This window comes from Lontra canadensis, unplaced genomic scaffold, assembly GCF_010015895.1.
Source record: "Lontra canadensis isolate GAN:19392208 unplaced genomic scaffold, GSC_riverotter_1.0 scaffold1, whole genome shotgun sequence".
NCBI lineage: Eukaryota > Metazoa > Chordata > Mammalia > Carnivora > Mustelidae > Lontra > Lontra canadensis.
In genome coordinates, this window is record NW_022630995.1 from 119,540,947 (window position 1) to 119,564,290 (window position 23,344).

Genomic DNA, 23,344 nt, shown 5'->3' on the forward strand with positions numbered 1-23,344 from the left:
GTGTTTGGGTTTATATCCTCCCCTTGCCATTGTGTAAGCCGTACAATCTTAGGCAAGTTAATTAACCACATTGATCCACATTTAACCACCATGTATGAAGTGTGGACAATAATGGTGCATAACGTGTAGGTTTAAGTAGAGGTTTAAATACGTACACAACTTGAAGAAGTGCCTTATACAGCTAATTTTATAATGTGAATTTTAATTATCAACTAAGGTAAAAGCATGACAGTTCAGAAAGTAAGTAATAGTTCTACAAGATTGTTTTACTTGTTTCCTTCAGGTTTTATTTCATAGTACTTACAGCTTTTCTGGGCAAGAGCATGCTTTCAGTCATCAGACTCTAACTCATTTTGCAAGAAGGAATGTCTAATAAGTACCCTGAAGTTGCTCCTCTTTCCAGAGCATCAGGATATGGTCACTTCATATGAATTGAAATACTTCAGATCTTCGCTACCCTGACTTCGTATCTTTTCTAGAATAAATCAGTTTGTATACACACACAGTTATAAGTGTTCATGATTGTGTAAAATTATACTAGAATATGTATTTGGCTTATTTAATACAATTACTTTGTAAAAATCACCAAATTCATTGATGTCATTATCCGTCAAAGGAAAAGCTTTTCCATCAGGATTTAGCCTTAGTCTACCGAAAGAATTATGTGATAATGTTTGCTAACACAATCTTCTGCCTTTAATATGACATCTTTCAATTGATGTATAATTAATATACAGTGTTAAATTAGTTTCAGATGTACAATATAATGATCCAACAATTACATACATTGCTCAGTGTTCATCATAAGTGTACTCTTAATCTGTACCTGTTTCACCCATCCCCCACCCAGCTCTCCTTGACAACTACCAGTTTATTTATTTATATATTTTGTCTTCTCTCTTTTTCTTTTTTTTAAATTTAAAAATTTCTTTATTAACATATAATGTATTATAAGCCCCAGGGGTACAGGTCTGTGAATTGCCAGGTTTACACACTTCACAGCACTCACCATAGCACATACCCTCCCCAATGTCCATAACCCCACCACCCTCTTCCTACCCCCCTCCCCCCGGCAACCCTCAGTTTGTTTTGTGAGCTTAAGAGTCTCTTATGGTTTGTCTACTACCAGTTTATCTAAGAGTCCCTTTTTGTTTGTCTCTTTTTTCTTGTTTGTTTTCTTTCTTAAATTCCACATATCAATTACAGTATTTGTCTTTCTGTAACATATTTCACTTGTCCTTGTACTTTCTAGATCCATCCATGTTGTTGCAAATGGAAAAATCTAGCTCTTTGTTATGATTGATATTCCATTATATACACACACCATGTCTTATTTATCCAGTCATCTATGAGTGGACACTTAAGTTGCTTCCATATCTTGACTATTGTAAATAATGCTGCAATAAACAAGGGTGCATACATCTTTTTGAATTAGTGCTTCTGTTTTCTTTTCATAAGTACCCAGTAGTAGAATCATTGAATCATATGGTATTTCTGTTTTTAATTATTGGAAGAACCTCCATACAGTTTTCCATAGTGGCTACACCAATTTGCATCCCCACCAACAGTGCACGAGAGTTTCCTTTTCTCCACATCCTTGCCACAGTTGTTAATCTTTGTGTTTTTTATTTTAGCCATTCTGACAGATGTGAGATGATACTTCATTATTGTTTGGGTTTGTATGTCCCTGATGATGGGTGATGTTGAGCATCTTCTCATGTGTCTTTTGGCCATCTGTGTATCTTCTTTGGAAAAATGTCTATTTATGTCTTTTACCCATTTAAAAATTTTGGTTTTTTTGGTGTTGAGTTTTATAAGTTCTCTATGTATTTTAGATATTAACCCCTTATCAGATAAATCATTTGCAAATGTAGCCTTCCCATTCAGTAGGTTGTTTTTTTGTTTCGTTTGTTGATGAGTTCCTTTGCTGTGCAAGAGCTTTTTTATTTTGGTATAGGCCCCATAGTTTAATTTTACTTTTGTTTCCCTGGCCTCAGGAGACATATCTAGAAAAATGTTTATACAGCTGATGTCAAAAAATTACTGCCTGTGGGATTTTTTTGTTTGTTTGCTTGTTTTTTAGGAGTTTATGGTTTCACAGTTAGGTCTTTAATCCATTTTGAGTTTATTTTTGTGTATGATGTAAGAAAGTGGTCCAGTTAAATTCTTTCCCATGTGGCTGTCTGTTTTTCCCAGCACCATTTGTTGCCAAGACTGTCCATATATTCCTGTCTCCTTTGTCACAGATTAATTGACCATATAATCATGGGTTTATTTCTGGACTCTCTATTCAGTTCCATTGATCTGTATGTCTATTTTTGTGTAATATGTCATTTTTTAATTAGTAAGATATTTGATATGCTTCATAGGGCTGCTTAATGGGGAAATGACAAAAACATTCCTATCAGATATCCATAGAAATGATATTCCCCCCTTGACATTCGTGTATTTTGTTTTAATTTTAATTATAAGGGAAATCCTTTGTTTTTTCTCGTCTCCTGTAGGCCCTCCTATCAGTCCTTCGAGAAAGCCATCGTTCAAGAACAGTTTTTAGGAAAGTTGGAGGATTTGTGTACATTACATCCTTGCTTGTTGCTATGGAAAGATCTTTGAGCTCACCACCCAAGAATGGCTGGGAGAAAGTGAACCAGAATCAAGTGTTTGAACTTCTCCACACTGTGTTCTGCACATTAACTGCGGCAATGCGCTATGAGCCAGCCAACTCTCATTTCTTCAAAACAGAGATTCAGTATGAGAAGTTGGCAGATGCCGTTCGATTTCTTGGCTGCTTCTCAGACCTACGAAAAATAAGCCCCATGAATGTCTTCCCCTCAAACACACAGCCATTTCAAAGACTTTTGGAGGAAGATGTAATCTCGGTGGACACAGTGTCACCCACTTTACAGCACTGCAGTAAACTCTTTATTTATCTCTACAAAGTAGCCACAGATTCTTTTGACAGGTATGGCTTTGCTCTGAATTAAAGGGTGTGCTGTGTATGACTTCAGCATTAAGGATTGAATTATAAGTTAACCTGAAAGGAAATGAAAATGAATCTTTTCTCTTATTTGCTTATCTGTCCCTTTATTTATGAATCTTACTGTTGCTCTGATGTTAAGGTTTTCAACGTGAATATTTGTGTTTTACTTGTAAATCTAGGGTCAGTTAACTCTTGAGGCACTTAATGGAAGTTTGTATAAAGTTTACTTTAATGATGGTGTTTGCTATTGTTCTCTTTTTCCTCTATTCTCAATGTTAGGTACATCAAGACTTACTGATATTAGTTACCAGTAGGGGAATGTGGTTATGGTTATATGTATTTCCAGACAGATGATATATTTTCAGCATTCCTAATCATTCGCAACATTTTTGTAATCCTTGAAAAAGAATATTGCTCCATAAGAGGTAGTTTGAGAGTCTTTCAGATTTGTTTACTCATTCCTTTATTAAGTCCTTAACGAACACCTACTGCATGCCGTGTTAATTGTGCTAGTCCTGAGGGGTCAAGCACAAGATGACTTTAGACATGGCCGTCCCTTATCTTAAATACAGACACAAACAATGACAATATATTGTGATAAAATCTATCAGGAGGGAATTCCAGGGTTCTAAGGGGATCATAGGAGTGTCACTTTACCAGAATCATTTGTTTTCAGTTCTTAAAGTGTTTTCTCACTTTGAAAATAATGTAAGATAGGTCATGGTGCTAATTTGTCCTGGGCATTATCACTTTTAACAGCTGCCATAGTTTTATCTCATAAAATAACTGGATTGTTTCTTTATTGTCCTGTAAGTTAAGCAAGTAACTCTGTTCAGATGGAGCTTCTAATGGGTTTTATATCCTTTACCGTAAAGTAATCTACTTTGAAATATCGACTGAAATGTTTCTTGCTTCTTGACAATATTTCTTAGACCTAATCATTTAGATAAGAAAATACAGGTAATGTAAGAAAAATTGTTTTCCCATTTTTAACATCTTGAAAATAAAAATGCATATATGTTGTTAAAAGAGACCTAGTACGGTGTAGTATTCAAGGAACAAGATGTTTGAAATTGAACTTTTTATATTTAGATTCAACCTCTTTTCCCTTTTCTACTTATCCTAGTTAGTATACCTCATTTTTAGTTTTCTTTGTCAAAAACAGGGCTTACGGCACTCTGTTTAACAAATGTGTTAAGTGTTAACGTGAATAGATAAGCATCTGCCTTAAGCATGCTTTCCTGTTTCCCTCAGTGCATGTGTTGTAGTCTTGTTTCTCGTTCCTGCGGAGTACAGAGGATGTTCCTTATTACACTTTTACTGGTAATTCTTGTGAAACTAACCAGCTGCCAGCCTGGTGTTCTCTTCTAACCTCTCTCAACCGCCCTGTCTGTTTTGTCGTCTGTAGTCGTGCAGAACAGATCCCTCCTTGCCTGACAAGTGAGTCTTCTCTCCCCTCTCCCTGGGGTACACCAGCTTTGTCCAGGAAAAGGTACTGATCTTATAACAGAAGTCAATCATTACTTGTGTGGGTTTTTTTTTTTTTTGTCTGTGCTTAATTATATGTTAATGTGGTGATGTGCTTTGTATAAAACTTTTTTGGCTTTCTATTTGGGTTTTTTTTTTAGGTTTTAGGTTTTAGAATCGTCAGCTTCTGAGTATATTTGAGGATAAACTGCGTTAATGCTATGAGGATATGAGGGACATTTAGAATATTGTCATCTGATTCTATTATTTAGAGTAAAATACACATTTTACTTTTAGAGCAGGCATATCTTATTAAAGTTAATTTAGAATTGAGGACTTAGTGCCTCTTAAGTAGAGTACTTTATTTATTTATTTATTTTTACTTTAAATATGCTAAGAATCCTTCTTCGGTTTTTGCTTTTACTCCAAAATGCACATCACAGCACTGGAAAGGAGCTGCATATTTTCTCAATCAGTTTCAACCAGTTGATATGTGATGCTGTTGTGGAGACTTGTCACGGCCAACCTTTGAAAAAAATGAATTAAAAAAACCATCCTAGCTCTTGTTTTCATTGGTTTTGTGTACATCTCTTTTTAAAGCTCATCTAGTGTACCTTGTATATAAAGCTTATGAATATAAAGAACCAGCAGGTGATTGACAAGAGTACAATTAAGATCCATTTAAGATTCCATTTGCAACCTGTGCTTAAAATGATCATAGCCTGTAGAGTTGGGACCAATACCGTTCCTTTCCCAGTTTTTGTCATGACCAAAGTACAAGTCCTTCAGTCTTATATTAATATATTCTTCCATTGCAGCTTTCTAAAAAATGAATCCTAAGGTTCAACTGTTGTTAATTAATTTTATTTCTACTCAGATTTTGTAATTTGAGTATTAGTGGAATTATTATATTGAAACTACTTGTTACAGATCCTGTATTTCAATATATTATGGTAGTAATGTTCATTAGATAGGTGGACTTTATATTTTCTTTTTTCTCTTATTTTTACACTAGGACTTAGAGCTCATTTTCTGACAATAAATCATGGAATAGTTCGGAATAGTCTTACATGAATTTAGTGTTGTTCAGTATATTTGTATTTTAAAACTATTTTTTTGTTTTTCTAAGAGCAGTTTTTAATATAAGAAATTATAAAATCATTTTTAGTTGCAGTAATGTATTTTTCTATTGCTAAAATAAATGCAGTAAAAGGTATTCTTTGTGTTTGAGAATTCACATGTGTTCACTATCCCATATACTGGATATTAGAAAAATAATTTTAATTACTTAATAGTTCTAATTATTGAAAGTCACTTTTATGAGTTCATAAATTATGAAGGTACAAAAATTGCTGTGTTTAAAAACATTTAACCATTTTAAAGTATTAACCAAAAAGTATAAAATACTTGCAGTAGAAATTCACAGATTAAGGGAACACATGGAAAGGAAACCCATCAGAACTAACTAACTATTTAACTGATAATTTGACAAAGGGGAAATTTTATTCCATCTCATAGAGAGTTATTTAAGGCTTAGATCAAAAACATTTTGTCATCATTTGCATCAGAGCTACATGGAATGATGCCATATTTTTTACTTCAGGGGGAGTGGTCACTGACTCAGCAGTCCTGGCTGAGTGAATCTTTTCTATGGGAATTCCAGTTAGGCCTTCAGGTTGGTTTTACCCCAAGGAGGTTCCCAATACTGCTTGTAATAATAAGGTCAACACTGACATTTTCAGGTTGCCATTCTGGTCAGGTTACTTACATTTTGCTGAGTGATAAGAATCATAAGCTAATAAAACAATGTTTTTATTTTCAAATGCAAATACAGTAACTTCTGGAATTAGAATATCTCTAGGACATCTCAGCAAATTATTCCAGTGTCTTTTTCTTGTGGCAAAATGTGTTTTTGTTGGCAAAAGGAGAAACCAACATTGTATTAGTTTCATGGCTTGTGGAGTATACAGACACAAGCAAGTTTTGAGTTGGTGATACTTGTCTGGCAAATAAATTCCTAGAGATTCTTTTCTATTTTAAGAATTGGGGACAAAAACCTAAGAAACCTTATATTTGGAAAACTAAAACTCATTAATACTTTTTATCATTATTCAGTATTCAGAAAGAATAATGGAACAGAATTATAGCTGAACAGTATTTAATCAGAGCTACGGAAGTGAAAACAAAATACAAAATAAAAACCAAGTCTCTCTAGAATATATCTGAGGGGAAGAAAAGATGGATAGTAGTATTACTATTCAAACATGATATCTGTTACCCAGTGCCTGTTCATACTTGGTGGAAATTAAGGCAAAGGGTATTCAGAATTTAAATATTCAAGAATATATTCCCCAGAGAGGTAGGTATGTCTTAAATGTGTATGAAAATTTAGGTTGAAATATTAAGTAACAATTTCTCTAAGTTTTAAAAATAGATATAAAATAAATTTTAAAAATTTAGTCAAAGTTAAATTTTGAAATGTTGTCTTATCCTATGTTTGTAAATGATTAGGTCTTGCTTGGGATTATTCATTTAATAAGCTTACTGTAATCTCTAAATTTAAAAAATGATAATACCTGTGTGATACCTAAGTGACTTAGTAAATATTAATAATATTATATAATGCCTATTAAAATAGACCTAATTTTAGTTAATAAATAAGCAGTGCTTGCAAAATTTTTCTGATTTGAGAAGAATGAATGTAATTTTTATACCAGTATTGTTATCTTATGGAAGATTTAAAGATTTGCTACTATAATAGCTATATATTAATTAGTAAAGAGTTTAGTTTCCGAAGGCATAAAGGCTCCTTCCTGGGTGTATCCATAATTTAAGTTCAGTCCGTATTAAATCTGGAAACTCAAATAATTTTGGAAGGCCTATGACTAAAATATACAAGTAGGATTGGGTTTTTCTCCAAATTGAGTTATTTTTTATGTGTAATGAAAAACAGTTTTTATGAAATTTCTTAATGGTTGAAAATTCCTATTACACTATAATCTTTTTTTCTAGATGGGTCAAAATATTTCATAGAATTAAAACAGCACAGGTTGAAGATACCTATTGATAATAATTAGCATTTAGAAATCTGTCCTAGTAAGTTTAGAAATTAAATATTTCTGAACAAAACAGCAGGAAAAAATAATGAAACAAAACAAAACCCAGAGTTGAAAAAATGAGTAGGTGGAAGACATGGTAACTTTAAATAAACTGGAAGAGCCCACGTGCTTTTTTTATAAGTAAGGCTGAATACTTTCCTAGAATCTCTGTTAAAAAGAGAATGGTACTTTAAAAAAAAAAAAAAATGGCCGTGCCAAATCTTTGCTACAGAATCACTGACTTAAAGCATCTGTTTCCCAAGCTGCTCTTGTGCCAGAGAGCTGAAACCACACTGCTCTCAGAGACAGAGCTCAGCATTAGACAAATTATGCTGAAACCAATTCATTGGAACAAAGAGCTCCCATAGGCTGAAGCCACGAGCATCTGTTCTCTAGTGCCAGGATACAAAATGTGCAAAACTCATGAATTGTAGAAGGGTAGTATGAAATAGAAAGTGGAGATCATTGATGAGAAGAAATGTGCTATGTTCAGGATATAGCAAGGCTTTCTACCTCATAGAAGCTTATTATGTAAAATATGCCTTCTATGTTTTTAAAAAATTGTGATGAGTATTTTCATCAGTAAGTGGGTAATGCAAAAGAATGTGACTGTAGTTCCAAATAAGCTAAAGGAAAGCTTCCTTGATGCTTAACACTACTTCTTGTCAGGTAGCCAAGATTCTTAACCAACCCTGACTGATTGACCCAGTTAGAGAATAGGCCACTTATATATTGTTAGTCCCTGATTATGTTACCCATGGTATAAGGAAAGGTTACAAACACATAGGTAATTAAAAAAAAAAAAAAAATCTTATCAAGGGGCGCCTGGATGGCTCAGTTGGTTAAACGCCTCACTCTTGATTTTGGCTCAGATCATGATCCTGGGGTTGTGGGATCGAGCCCTGCATCTGTCCCGCACTGGGCATGGAACCTGCTTGAGATTCTCTCTTTCCCTCTGTCCTTCCATCCTCTACCCTCTAAAAAAAGAAAGAAAGAAAAGAAAAAAAATTTTACTAGGGAGAATTTGATTTCATTTATATCCTTATCACATTATATCAGAACTTTTACCTTACCTAAAGTTTTGGATCACTGTAATTTTTCACCTGTTTGTTGCATCTTCTAGTACAGGTGTCATTTTTTTTCTTCTAGTTTTACTGAGATATAATTGGCATACAGCATTGTAAAAGTTAAATTATACAGCATAATGATTGTCTTACATATGTTATAAAATGATTACCACAATAAGTTTAGCTAGCATTCAGCATCTAAGGGTGCCTGGGCGGCTCAGTCAGTTAATCGTCTCTCTTGATTTCAGCTCAGGTCATGATGTCAGGATTGTGGGATCAGGCCTGCATACTGGCTCAGCACAGAGTCTGCTTGAGAGTCACTCATTCTCTCTCTCTCTCTCTCTCTCTCTCCCACTCCCCCTCTGCCCCTCCCCCCTTATTTGCTTTCATGTGTGCTGTCTCTCAAAAAAAATTTTTTTTTTCATGGTGCACCTGGGTAGTTCAGTTAGTTAAGCATCTGCCTTCAGCTCAGGTCATGATCCCAGGATTCTGGGATCAAGTTCTGCTTTAGGCTCCTTGCTCAATGAGGAGCCTGCTTCTCCCTCTGCCTGCCACTCCCCCACTTCCCCTGATTGTGCGTGCGCTCTCTCTCTCTCTGACAAATAAATAAAATCTTTGGGAAAAAAATCCATAATCTCATACAGATACAAGAAAAAAATGTTTTCCTTGTGATGAGTACTTTTAGGATCTATTCTTTTAGCAACTTCTTAAATGAAACAATCCAGGTAACAAATGGTAAAGACATATCAGAGCCTAGAAGAATTAGTTAAATTGTTTATACCTGACTCAGTAAGAATTGATAGTATATTGCTCTTTTATATCCCAGCCTATAAGTGTTTTGTAACCCAGCATTGAATTACAAAGGTTTTGCTTGTCAGTGGATAAAGGTAACAAAAGATGAAAAAATTGAACAGAGAATTTGATTGGAATTTGATGCTAAATTAACCTTCTTTCTTTTCTGTAGGCATGCATATCATTCTGTTTCAACTCCCCCTGTTTACCCTCCTAAAAATGTTGCTGACCTGAAACTACATGTGGCCACAACGTCTCTCCAGAGTTCTGATGCCGTCATCATCCATCCAGGAGCCATGCTTGCTATGCTGGACCTGCTGGCCTCTGTTGGATCGGTAACACAGCCAGAAGTAAGCTTGGACATGTTAGCTCCTCTCCATCTTTCATAAGTGAAAGGACATGAATATGACTGTATAATCAAGGAAATTGAGCCAAGAAAGGCAGACTGATAGGGAACCATTCCATACCACATACTACAGTAGAAAAGGAAAAAAATGAGATTTTTAAATTTAGGTCTTAATTTTCTTTGTGAGATAGATATGTATTTTTTAGAATACAATTCATTTGTCACAAGTGCAACCAAGACAGGTGCTAAAGTAATTCTCATAAGTCCTGCTCGGCAGTGGAAATTATTAATAAATAGTGCAGAAAGAATAATGACTGAAGATACCATTTCAAGGCTATTTATCTGTTCTGACTTATAGCACTCAAGAGTTTGGGTGAATTGGTGCTTTAGTGACTAATTTGTTAAAATGGTGTATGGCCTCTAAGGCCTAAAGGGTCACATATGTAAATGATAGGCTTTCCTTTAAACTGGGTCTTTACCCATCATGTAAAAGACCTTGCATTCACCTTTTTTTACAAAAATCAAAATACTATTGCTTATATAGTCACTTAATACAGAAAACAGGAGATAGTGGAGTCCGGCTGGGTAGGCTTCCAGCAAACTTGCCTAGCTCAGTTCTGGAGTTGCCATGTCATTCCCAGTCAGCTTCTGAACTCCTCTGAAGGTCATCTGAACCGTGTAGAGACAGAGACCTCCTATTAAAAGGGGAAAGAAGGATCAGCTTTCTTACTAAGAATGCCCTGGTGGCGTGGATTTCTTTACCTTTAGCATGCCCTGGACCTTCAGCTTGCTGTGGCAACTATTTTGCAATCCCTGGTGCACACGGAGAGAAACCAGCAGGTCATGTGTGAAGCGGGTCTGCACGCCCGGCTGCTGCAGCGGTGCAGTGCGGCGCTGGCTGACGAGGAGCACTCGCTGCACCCCCCCTTGCAGCGCATGTTTGAACGCCTCGCCTCCCAGGCGCTGGAGCCCATGGTGCTGAGGTCAGTGTGTTCTCTTCTCCGCACTTGAAGGAGCCCCAGGTAGTAATGGCAGCTCCTAGTGTCTTCAGAGTCAGGAGTTCCTTCCTTAATAGACCTGTATTCAGGTATCTGTGGGCAAAATCAAAGTAACAAAAAAGGGCAAAATGCTTGGCATGTCGGTCTTAGGTAGGTCTAGAGGATGTCTGTCCATGGGTTATTCCTTCCACTGGAATCCAGCACTCTCCTTTAAAAATAAAATCATGTTATGTTTATATGACTTGCATCTACTTCATATTTGAGAACTTTTGATAGGTAAGAACTCATAAGAAATACTTTTTAAATGTTCTTATTTTAAAATTCAGATTTAGAGAAAGTTGTAAAATAGATTAGAGAGGTTCTGAGTCCCTTTCACCCAGTTTCTTCCAGTGGTTACATCTTATGTAGCTTTAATACAACCTGGAAACTAGGAAACTGATGTTGCTACACTGTATCCTTTCTATGCTCTGGTCCCCTCTTACTTCCCACATGCATGGGTTTGTGTGCCCACCACACAATCCGATGTCATAGCTCCCTAGTGCTGCTACTGCTTTATTGTCACATCTGCTCCCCTGGCCCCCACCAATCCTAATGCCTGGAAACCACAAATCTCATCTCCATCTTCATAATTTTGTCACTTTGAAAATCTTATATAAAAGAAATCATATAGTATGTGACCTTTGGAGATTGACTTTTTTCACTTACTATAATGCCTTAGAGGTGCATCCAAATTGTTATGTAGTTTCAGTAGTTTCTTTTGAATGCTGAGTATATTCTATATGAATATACTTTCTACAGTTTAACTATTCAAGAAATATAGATATTTAAATCTTGGTAATGTAAGATAAATAGTCCTTGTGTTTTAGGGATAAAATCCTTTTTTTTTTTTTTTTTTAAAAAGACATTTATTTATTTTAGAGGGAGATTGAGATTGAGAGAGAGAGCACGCTTAGGGGGAAGGGCAGAGAAAGAATCTAGAATCTCCATCAGACTCTCCACTGAGTGCAGAGCCTGACGTGGGGCTTGATCCCAGAACCCTGAGATAATGACCTGAGCTGAAACCATGAGTCAGCCACTTAACCGATTGAGCCACCTAGGGATAAAACCTTTAAAAAAAAAAAATGCTTTTTCCTTGAGAGGTGCCTGGGTGACATCAGACTCTTCAGACTCTTTGATTTCCCTTTAGGCTGTGGTCTCAGGGTTGTGAGATAGAGCCCTGTGTCAGGCTCCATGCTGGGCATGGAACTTACTTAAGATTCTCTCCCTTCCTCTGCCCCTTTACTCCCCTCTCTCTCCCTCTCTTTAATTAATAAATAAATATACATATATTTACTTAAATATAAATATATATTTATTTAAATATAAACTTATTTTTATAATACATAAATATATAAATATATGTACAAATATATTTATAATACATAAATATACATAAATATGTAAATATATATACATATTATATATAAATATATGCATAAACTTTATAATACATAAATGTAAATATATAAAATACATAAATATAAATACATATATATAAACTTATAAATATATATAAATTTATTTAAATATAAATATTAAAAAGACATTTTTTCCTTGAAATTACCTTGCCAGACAGATTTAATGTATAAGTCGTCTTGTCCCCCCTTATAAAAATACACTTGTACATCTCATCACTTTCAGATATAAGCAGCTCTCTTTATGAGATAATTTTCTTTTCTGCTAAAGTATTCCTTTTTTATATAGCTTTTAAGAACTTTCTTAAAAACGGTTGGCCTTTATTTATATTTTTTAACTGGCTCCAAATAATGGTGCATTAAGAATAAACCATGTGATAAACATTAAACAGTATTGTATTAGGCAGTGTGTACTAGGCCTTGACAATACCAAGATGAATGAGACTGTCCCTGCTCACTTTGTCCATCATCCTAGGGATATAATAAAAAAACTAAAATATTGCAAGTAGCATGGAGATTTTCCCTTGATCATTTTTGCTAATCTGCTGCTTTAAAAGTAGTGAGAGTGAATGAGACAGAGAGATTATCTCCTCCTTAATACTAGTATTTTATTAAATAACTTAGACTACTTAGGTAAACAGTAAGCAATGCAGACCAACCATTCACACTTGCTCAGTTTTCATAGTAAATGAATTTTCAGAACAATGTGTCTCATGATAGTACAGGTACCTGAGTTGTTGATGAACCATAGCTATAAGGTTATAAATTAATTGTATATTATATTCCACATGAAAAACTGGCAAATGGTACCTAACTTAAAAAAATTTTTTTCTGCTATAGGGAGGCGAAAATGCAGAATTATTTTTGTTTTTTTGGGTTTTTTTTTTCCTTTTTTTTTTCCTTTTACATGATGACATAAATGAAGGATTCCTATCTGTGTAACTCCTAGACAATTCAGTATATTTTTGTACATCATATTTTAAGAGAACTTGATCCCCAAATTTCATTTTTTAGCCCTTCACAATAATCTGTGCTCTTTTTATTGCTAGGTAATTGAAATGTAAAATTAACATTATATATTATTTTATAATAACTGTTTGGTTTGCTTTCGTATTTTTAAATAGTCTGCTACAGTTCATGAGACCCCATACTTTGTTTGGTTTATGAATTCTGTGATGTTCCCCATCAAGGAATAACTGCTTTTTCTCTTCTTCAGGGAGTTTTTGCGTTTGGCAAGTCCATTAAATTGTGGTGCCTGGGACAAAAAGCTGCTAAAACAATATAGGGTCCACAAACCAAGTTCACTGAGTTATGAGCCAGAGATGAGAAGTAAGTTGACCTTGGAAGTTCCCTTTTTTGGTTATTGTGTATATGAAAATCACGTGGGGGATGAATATCATTTCAAGAGATTTTACTCAGAAAGAAAGGAAAGGGATTGTTGTTATTTAAATGAGGAAACCTAAAATCTGGTTGGTTGACTGAAGAAGTGGGCAGATGGGGCTAAGAAAGGAATCACTGACGGAAGCAGGATCCAGAGGACATGAGAATTACGTGCAGAGTAATACTTCGCTTGGAAGGGGCAATCCTTTCTCAGAGGATTCATAATTTCTTTGCCTTCCTCAGGTAGCCTTTGCCGCCTGAACTAGAGTAGTTAGTTAGCTTGTTGACAGGCTCTAGGTTTGTAGGACAGCTGCTGCAAGAGGGCGTGGAGGACAGATTAAAAATACTGCTTTAAAGTAGTTGAAGAGCTATACCGGGCCATATAGGCTGGATAGGAAAAGAAGTGAAACCATGCCCCTAGTGATAGACCAGGAGAAAAGGGATAGGTCACTGGACTGGAGAGTAGTGGCTAGGCCAGAAAGCAAATGTGGTAAGAGAAAAGGAATGAGAGAACTGAGGAATGGGGATGGGTAGAATAATGGCAGTCAAAATTGGAGCAGTGAAACATGTGAGGGAAAGGACCAGGCCAAAATTGTGGCTCTGGAGTGAGGTAGAGGTGAAAGATGATCCTAGAGCTAGAAGTGAGGTGTTAGGTGGGTGGTTCATGTGGACGTGGACATCCCACAGGACGCGGGCAACCACTAGTACAGAGAAGACTGAGAATGACCTGCCAGTAGCAGCAGAGGGCACTCTGGTAGATAGGTGTGTGGTAGCATTGCTGAGAGGAGCCCTGAAGAGGAGAAGTTTCTGCATGAGGCTGCTGAAATGATAACCTGGCACGGGCACTGCCTACCAGTCTGGCAGGGACCCCCAAGAGGCAACGGGTTCCGTCCGAGCTGTGGACAAGCATGCCCATGGCGGAGAGCTGGGTGGCACTGGACCTCCTCCTAGTGCGAATTCTCTGGTTTTGTTAGTTTTTTTTCCTTTTCAGTTCATTTTGTATAATTGTGAGCCATAGTGATAGACATTAGTTTTGATGGATTGAAGTATCCATTGCTAGCAAAGCAGGAAACTTAGAAAAGCAGAACAGCTGCCCTGAAAGGATGTAGTGATGTAGTCATGGTTTCGTTCATCCCCTTGTTCTTTCAGGTGAGAATCCGAGATTAAGCAAGCTCCACTTGTTCTTTCAGTCTTAATTTTTTTCTCCTGTGAATTATTCTCAGTGATTAGTGAATACCATGTTTTGCAAACTAAGATTTTTTGAGTTCTAGTACAGTTTTACTGGAAAACAAACTATTGCAGTTTTTCATATCTGTCAGTATACCTCCCCTAGATGTATATATTCTTTTGTTATTTTTTTTATACTTAACATAATTTCTAGAATTGGATTGTGATTTCCTTTGCAAAGAGTAGAAACAAAAATAGTTTATTTAAGAGAATATCGAAATATTTCTATGGTTGCTTGAATGCTTCACACACTTAAGAGAGAAAACAATATTTATGTTCTTTATCTTGAAAGGGAATATTTTCTCCATTCTTATCATTTGTAATATATTCCTGAACAATAGACCAGTTTGTTTAAAATGTCTTTTTCTTCTTGAAATTGTTACATGCATATAGCAATTTTTTAATTCATGTACTTTTGTGATCACATATTTAATTATAATAATGGTAAGGGAAAAGTTAGAAGTAGGAAAAAATGGGAGAGAAGCAAGTTTTTGCTATTTATCTGATTATTTTTATGGTAAAGATGACCTGTTTCTTTCTATTGTAATTCTACTAGAATATTTTGCTTTCTTCTCAAAGATAGATAATAAATAATTTTGTGAAATAAAAGTATAATCTGGCTTTTTAGAAACATCATCTATAATTTATTATTAAATTACATTGTAACTGTGGCTTGGATAGTGGTTAGTGGTGATTCTTACTATTTTTACTCTGTAGTAGCCAACGTTTCTGCAATGTATTTATGACTTTACTTATAAGTAAAAAGAAAAAAAAACATGCTATTTAAGTTTAAAAATGAACATAAAGTACATTAAAACTGGAAAATAGCTTTGGTGTGTAAACATAAAATTGTATACTGAAACTCAAGAGTGGTATTTAAAAATAGGTCTGCTTTGTAAAGTCATTATTTTAGAAATCTACATGATAATTTTCCCAAGAGATTTTCTTTGACTTCACAGGTAGTATGATCACATCAATGGAAGGTCTGGGTTCGGATAATGTTTTCAGCTTACATGAAGATAACCATTATCGGATAAGCAAGAGCCTGGTAAAATCTGCAGAAGGAAGTACTGTACCTCTAACTAGGGTGAAGTGTCTGGTCTCCATGACAACCCCACATGACATCAGACTTCATGGGTCATCAGTTACTCCAGCTTTTGTTGAATTTGACACATCCCTTGAAGGGTTTGGGTAAGGAATTTGTAAGGTAGTCCAGTCTTATTATATGATTTTATGGTTCCTACTCACCTTTGACAAATAGATCATTGGTTTTAAGTATACTTAGTTAAGATATACTATGTATTCTCAAATGATGGAGTTCTTTGAGCATGTTATTTTAAGGCTTTTAGATTTAATTTAAAGTTATTTATTATATTAAATAAGTAGAAATGTTACAGGAGTTCGGAATCAAAGACCCATGGTCTAAATTTTTTTTTGTAAATTCTGTTTTGTTTTTTGGCAAATAGTTTTATTTTAACACAGCCACATTCAGTTGTGTATGTATTTTCTGTGGCTGCTTTCGTATTTGGCAAAATTGAGTAGTCATGACAGAGACTCTGGTCTACAAAGCATAAAGTATTTATGGTTTGGCCTTCTCAGAAAATGTTTGTCACCTCTGATTTAGTACACTAAATTTATAGATAACATACAAATTAAAATTAGATTAAAAATTGTTTGGGGTTTACTCATCCTTTCCCCCAAATTACCTAGCTTACTACCATATACATTATAAATACTCAGTGACTGTCTCATCAAATGAGTACATAATTTCAAGTGGCAGATAATGGTATAATAGCAGAAGCAAAAATAAATCTGTAGAGAATCTAGAAGAATTTTTGAAATCCATCAGCCTCAAAACAGACACAAATGCTAATACTATATAGATCTGTGTCTATACTAGTTGTCTGTGGGATTCTTATACATCAATCTAAAACCATAAATTGTATTTTAAGAACATTGTCATGTGTTGTTCTTGAATGGTGAATTAAAACATATTATGGAATAGTGAAAACTAATAAGCACAGAGGAAAACAACTCACTGGAAAGGGGAACAAGGGAATTTCTCTGCAGTGACAGAGTTGTTCAGTGTCTTGAACAGGGTTCTACATTGGTGCATTTTACCATATGTGGCCTATACTTGGATATTAAAAAAAATTTAAAATAAAAATGATGCCACTGGAGATTGTTAAAGTATATCTTTCTGCACTCTTACATAATTATAAGAAGGGAAGGACTGTTTTAGGCACCCAGGTTTATTCCATGATTTCTTTGCTCTAGTTAACTTTAAATGATGGCAGTTAATTACAGTGTGGCAAGTATGTAGTGGTAGGAGAAGAAAACAGTTGATCTCTAATATGTACATTGTCTTTTCTCTAATAGCTGCTTATTCCTGCCCAGTCTGGCCCCTCATAACGCTCCCACAAACAATGCTGTCACGACAGGCCTTACCGATGGGGCTGTGCTCAGCGGCATTGGTTCCGGTAAATACAAACTTTCTTTGCTCATGAGTCTTTTTTTTTTAAGATCATATTTTATTTAGTGTTTATTGCCTTCTTTTTAAAATGTAAATCAGAGTCAACGCAAACTCTTCCATTGTTACTTTTCCCTTTTTATTTTAGGTGAAAGATTCTTCCCTCCTCCATCTGGCTTAAGCTACTCTAGCTGGTTCTGTATTGAACATTTTAGTTCTCCTCCAAATAACCACCCTGTCAGACTTCTTACTGTCGTTCGCCGAGCAAATTCTTCTGAGCAGCATTACGTGTGCCTTGCCATTGTCTTGTCCGCAAAAGATCGATCTCTGATTGTTTCCACCAAAGAGGAACTACTCCAAAACTATGGTCAGTATCTATCTGTTTCTTTTTGCATCTTGTGATAATTGAAAGTATTAAATTTCATTATAAGAGTCATCTTTAGGGTCCAGCTGGTAATTCTATTCCAATCTAAATTATTAAAGAATAGAACAGGTTATATGAAGTGTTGAATATTGTTTACCAGTGCATTTTAAGGCACTTTCAAAAGAGACGTAGGTAGAAAACAATGGAAAGAGTTCCTAAAATAAGGATTCATCTCTACTTGCCAAGAAATCACAGCTTTTGCTAGGAAGGCAGATTGCTTGTTTGATATATTTTAGTAAGGATTTTCATTGGCCACGAATTCTGCATAACTAATGAATATTCATTGAGCACCTGCCTACCATATGTGCTGTTCTGTGCTAGACACAATAACATTTTAATTACTTTATCCATCACTTACCTTCAAGGCTTAATGCATACCATTTAATAATCCTAATCTCCTAATTCTCTCCAATATGCCATAATGTTACATTGCTATCCAATAGAACTTCGAACACAAGACATTCATGAGGAGCTTTATAAATAATGTGAATAACATAAAATATAAATCTCACTTTACTAATGTTCTTTGCTTTGAATATAAGCATTTGTAACATAAATACACCTCTTCTTCATTGTCTTCTAAATTTATCTTTTAACTAACCAAATACCACATACTGCTTCACATGTGGTTGGTATTCAAATATTAATTTGAATGTTAACTCAATTAGATTATAAGGCCTCTTTTCTTAGTATTCTTTACAACTAGGACAGAGTAGGCATCAATATTGTAGAACTGCTTTAAAATTCTTCCTAGGACACTGCTTGATCCTTTTGATGTTTTCCTGCTAATCAAACCTGTCTTCAGTCTTGCTGTTTGGGAGACTTACTTTCTCATTCTTGCCCTGGATCTCTGACCTCTCTTACAGCTTCCTTCAACAGCTTTCTTTTCCACCCAGAGTTTCATCTTTAGTCTTTGTATTCAAACTTCTCTTTGTGAGGGGAAAAAAAAAACTATCTTTGTTAGTTTTAGGTCTTTTTAATCCCAGAGATTCCTAAATTAAATTGTTTTTTGTTTTCCTGTGTCCTATGTTTTCTCCTCATATTTTAAATGCAAATTAGACATCTTCATATGAATAGTCTTTCTGTAAACAACTCAAACTGGAATGTTTATTCTTTATAAAAGCTGCCTCTCTTTCTGTTTTCCTGTCTTGGTAAATGACACTCCCACTAGCTAAGCTAAAAAAGCTCAAGTCTACCTTGATAATACCACCCCTTCCACTAAGTCTTACTGAATTACACTTCCTTCATATTTCTTGAATCTTCCCTTCCTCATATGCCTGCTGTCATAAAAATTAATCCGTTTTTTTTCTTTAATCACTGATCTGGACTTCCAAGATTTTAATTCTTTGTCTTTGTCTAGACAAAGATAGAAGTAGAACTACATGCTCGTACACATGATGTGATTTATTACCTTGGTAATCTGGGCAGCCCTGCTACCTAAAACACTTAAAATATTAATGTACAAGTATGACTGACTGACTGAATGAATGAATAAGAAGAAAAGGAAAATAAATATGGATGGCTTGAAAGGGAAATAATGAGAAAAGTGAGTAATAATGGAGAATTTGGGAAAAAGCTAGAATTTAATGGAAAGGTTAAGGAATGGATCTAGGGATATTTCATTAAACTAGGAAAATGTTTTCTAATTGTCATTTTCACAAAATTTAATTTGCAAGACTATTATAATCTATATATCACTGTGCATTATAGTAACAGATAACGTTAGTTACAGATGATGTTAGTACTGCACAGATCCATCCTCTGAATAGCTGTAGCCTGTTAAGATGTGTAGGTAAGGGGCGCCTGGGTGGCTCAGTGGGTTAAAGCCTCAGCCTTCGGCTTGGGTCATGGTCCCAGGGTCCTGGGATGGAGCCCCACATCGGGCTCTCTGCTCCGCAGGGAGCCTGCTCCCCCCCCCACCCCACCCACCCTCTGCCTGCCTCTCAGCCTACTTGTGATCTCTGTCTGATAAGTTAAAAAAAAAAAAATCTTAAAGATGTGTAGGTAATTAAGAGTTTTCTGAAACCAGTCAGCTCACCAGGATATCCTGACATAACACTGAATGCTAATACGCCTTAGTCTCAGCCTGAATCAGAATGTAAAACTCTCAGAAAATTTTTGTAGGCTAAATCTTCTACAGTTCTGGAGAAGATTTAGTCTATTAAAAGGAAAGGGAAAGGAAAGAGTTCTTAGTTTTGCCCATACTTTTGATCTTTTCTTACACATCCTTTGGTCCATACACTAGACCTTTCAAAGCTGTTTGACCCTGCTTTTCACTGTTTCTTTTTTCTTTCTATTTTTTTTTCTTTCTTCTGTTCCTGTATTAGGTCACCAGTTGGTAAGATTGCATTTCTTAACTCATCAATGGATGTGTATTTTGTATTATCATTTTAAAATATAATCTTGGCATTTCACTATATGCTGCTACTTTAAGATTCCAAAAATAAATATTAATATTTTATTTGTAATTCTTTCTTCATATAATTTAAACTTTTTAAAAAAATTATTTTTATAACATATGATGTATTATTTGCCCCAGGGTTACAGGTCTGTGAATTGTCAGCTTACACATTTCACAGCACTCACCATAGCACATACCTTCCCCAATGTCCATAACCCAACCACTTTATCCCTCCCCGTACCCCCCAGCAACCCTCAGTCTGTTTTGTGAGATTAAGAGTCTCTTATGGTTTGTCTCCCTCCTGATCCCATCTTGTTTCATTTTTTCCTTCCCTACCCCACATAATTAAACTTTAAACTTTTAGTGTATTTACTTGTATGTGCTTATCCTGAAAAATTGTGGGTCTGCTTTAAGTTACAGATTAGCTCTTTTTAAAATTTTGTGGGGGATGGGTGGGTGAGGAATGAATTTTTAACAGCTGGGTATATACACTGTTATTCCGTCTCTTCTTGAATGTTTAGAAATGTTAATTTTTAATTAGCTTAACATTAAGATTGAGTTAATATTGACCCATTATTTCCTAGCATGATCTGGCAACATACTGGGTAGCAGAGAGAAGCCAGATGAGAGTCAGGAAGTGATTGCCGAATGTTAGGAAATAATCTGAGTTGTCTGGTGAAGCAGGAAACTTGACTCAAAAAAATACCTTTCTGTGTAGCCACTGTGGAAAACAGTATAAAGTTTCCTCAAAAAACTTAAAAATAAAATTACCATGTGATCCAGTAATTCCGCTACTGAGTTATTAATGAAAAGAACACAGAAATGTTAATTCAAAAAGATACGTGGACCATTGTGTTTATTGCAGCATTATTTACAATAGCCAAGAAACGGAAGCAACCCGGGTGTCCATCAGTAGATGAATAGGTAAAGAAGAGGTGGTGTATATGTATATACAACGGACTGTTTCCAGTAGAAAAGAATGAAATCTTGTCATTTGCAACAGCATGGTTGGAACTAGAGGGTATCATGCTAAGTGAAATGAGTCAGCAAGAGAAAGACAAATACCATATGATTCTGTACATATGTGGAACTTACGAAACAAAACAAAAGAAACAAAGGGGGAAAAGAGAGAGAGACAAACCGAGAAGCAGACTCTTACCTGTAGAGAACGAACTGATGGTCACCAGAGAGGAGGTTGGTGGGGGCATGGCTGACATCGGTGAAGGGGACTAAGAGTACCCTTATCACAATAACACTGAGGCATGTACAGAACTGTTGAACCTCACTCTAGTGTACGCCTGAAACTAATATAACAAACCTTTCCACTCCATAAATCACCTCCTTACTACAGGGGTCATCAGGCAAGGGTCAGGGCAGTGCAGCCGCAAACTGAGAACAGAGAGTTGGTTCTTTGTTTCATTGTGTAGGCATACAGCAAGAATAAAATTTTTAATTTTTTAACCAATGCTATAATCAAATTCATGGCAAATGAGAGTTTCAAAAGACCTTTCATAACAGATCATGACAGATAATAATCAAATAGTCTCTTTTTGTTGTCTTTTTTAACTTTATTTTGTATTTCATCAACTATTGTAACTTTATTCGATTATAACTATATATTGAGCAGAAGAAAGCAACATACATTCCAGGTTTCACTTCTTGCTACAGATAAAGTTATTGAATGAAAAGGGCATTTTCATTTATATCATCATTATTGTTAGAATGAAGATGTTGAGTTTTTTTCTTTCCGCTCTTTATTTTAGTTGATGATTTTAGTGAAGAATCTTCTTTTTATGAGATTCTCCCGTGCTGTGCCCGCTTTCGATGTGGAGAACTTATAGTTGAGGGGCAGTGGCATCATCTGGTTTTGGTGATGAGCAAAGGCATGCTGAAAAACAGTACCGCAGCCCTCTACATTGATGGACAGCTTGTTAACACCGTGAAGGTAAGCATACTCATGCTTGTCGGTCTTAACCTGCTTTACAAGAGAGTTGAGGGAGGGGTGTGTGTGTTTGCAGGGGTAGATTACAGATTGACCTTTATTACCCATTTGAACAATATGTTTAAGAGTCATGTGGCTGGCTAGTTCATATCACTTGATTAGTGAAGAAGAGAAAGAAGGGGTTACAGAGTACTAAAGAAGGTACTGAGTATGTCAGCGCCTGTGCCAGGTTGCCAAGTGATTTTTCCCAACAGAAAAACCAGTTGAAGGATGCCTAAGTAACCTATGAGCACAGTGTTTTGTTGCTTCTTTGTTGTCATGAATTCCAGTAGACTCTGCATCCCTTTGGAGCTGGAATCGTTTTTATTCATCCAAATTTGTTTTCAGATCACCAAGATTAGTCCCTAATGATAATAGTAGGTTTTCCATTATGTTTGCTGAATGAATGAGTGTATAAATATTATTCTACATACAGATATATGGTATTCAGAGGAGAGGCAAGAGAGTTGAAATAACCAGTAAAGAATCAGAAGTTCTTTTTTGTATCAGGATGACTGCCGCTGGTTACTTCTGACAGAACTCAGCTAGGTAGCTGTTAAAATGTTTTAGCTCTCTAAGATAGTATCCATTTTTATAGTGATTATCTCTTGAAAGAAGCAACAAAATCAAAGTTTGCCCTCTTGTGTGAATTAAAGTTTAAAGAACAGTAAAGTCGGCAGCTTCCTTGAATGCATTTCTTTCCTTAATGATATTTTATTGTGACATCATGTTTCAGTAAGATAAACTCTTAAATGTACTCTGAGGGAATAGTCATTGTTTGTTTTGTACACATATTACCTTTGAAATGGGCTGTGGATTCTCTAGTAGATTGTTCCTTTGTTATTTCTAGTATTATTTAAAATAAAAATGTCCTCAGCTTCTATTCTAGAATTGAGAGGTAGATTTATTACGGGTACATTTACATGGTTGTTATCACCGTGCCTGTGAGGAGTCGGAGGTCCCCTGAAACCACCTTCAGGCCACGTGATGGTCTGCACACTCACACTGTTGTGTGTGAATTACTCACCAGTAACTGTTCTGTGATGTGTGGAGTGGTAGATGTAATCTGAGGCCAGGGCAATGGTACCACAAACCATCCTTCATACCATCGAGTGATAGAAGCCGCCTCTACCACAAGAAAGAACTTGACTTTGTTATCTCTTATACTCTAATCATATGTTTCTGTGAATGAAGTGAACAGTAGTTTTGCACCTTGTCAGTAAACACTAATGTAATTTCAAATCTGAGAACGTAATTGA

General features: G+C 35.5%; 1 protein-coding gene across 6 annotated transcripts in view; it reads left to right on the forward strand.

The window, feature by feature from the left end:
* Nucleotides 1-23,344, forward strand: part of WDFY3 (WD repeat and FYVE domain containing 3) — a 280,545-nt gene that overhangs the window by 154,148 nt on the left and 103,053 nt on the right. For 5 of the 6 annotated variants that reach the window (XM_032862498.1, XM_032862480.1, XM_032862454.1 and 2 more), the window contains 9 exons: nt 2,505-2,962; nt 4,389-4,472; nt 9,577-9,754; nt 10,519-10,733; nt 13,419-13,531; nt 15,769-16,000; nt 17,189-17,289; nt 17,428-17,646; nt 21,868-22,049. In XM_032862498.1, the coding sequence (XP_032718389.1) occupies nt 2,505-2,962; nt 4,389-4,472; nt 9,577-9,754; nt 10,519-10,733; nt 13,419-13,531; nt 15,769-16,000; nt 17,189-17,289; nt 17,428-17,646; nt 21,868-22,049 (1,782 nt within the window). The remainder of the gene's footprint in view (nt 1-2,504; nt 2,963-4,388; nt 4,473-9,576; nt 9,755-10,518; nt 10,734-13,418; nt 13,532-15,768; nt 16,001-17,188; nt 17,290-17,427; nt 17,647-21,867; nt 22,050-23,344) is intronic. The other variant, XM_032862488.1, reaches the window with a different exon arrangement.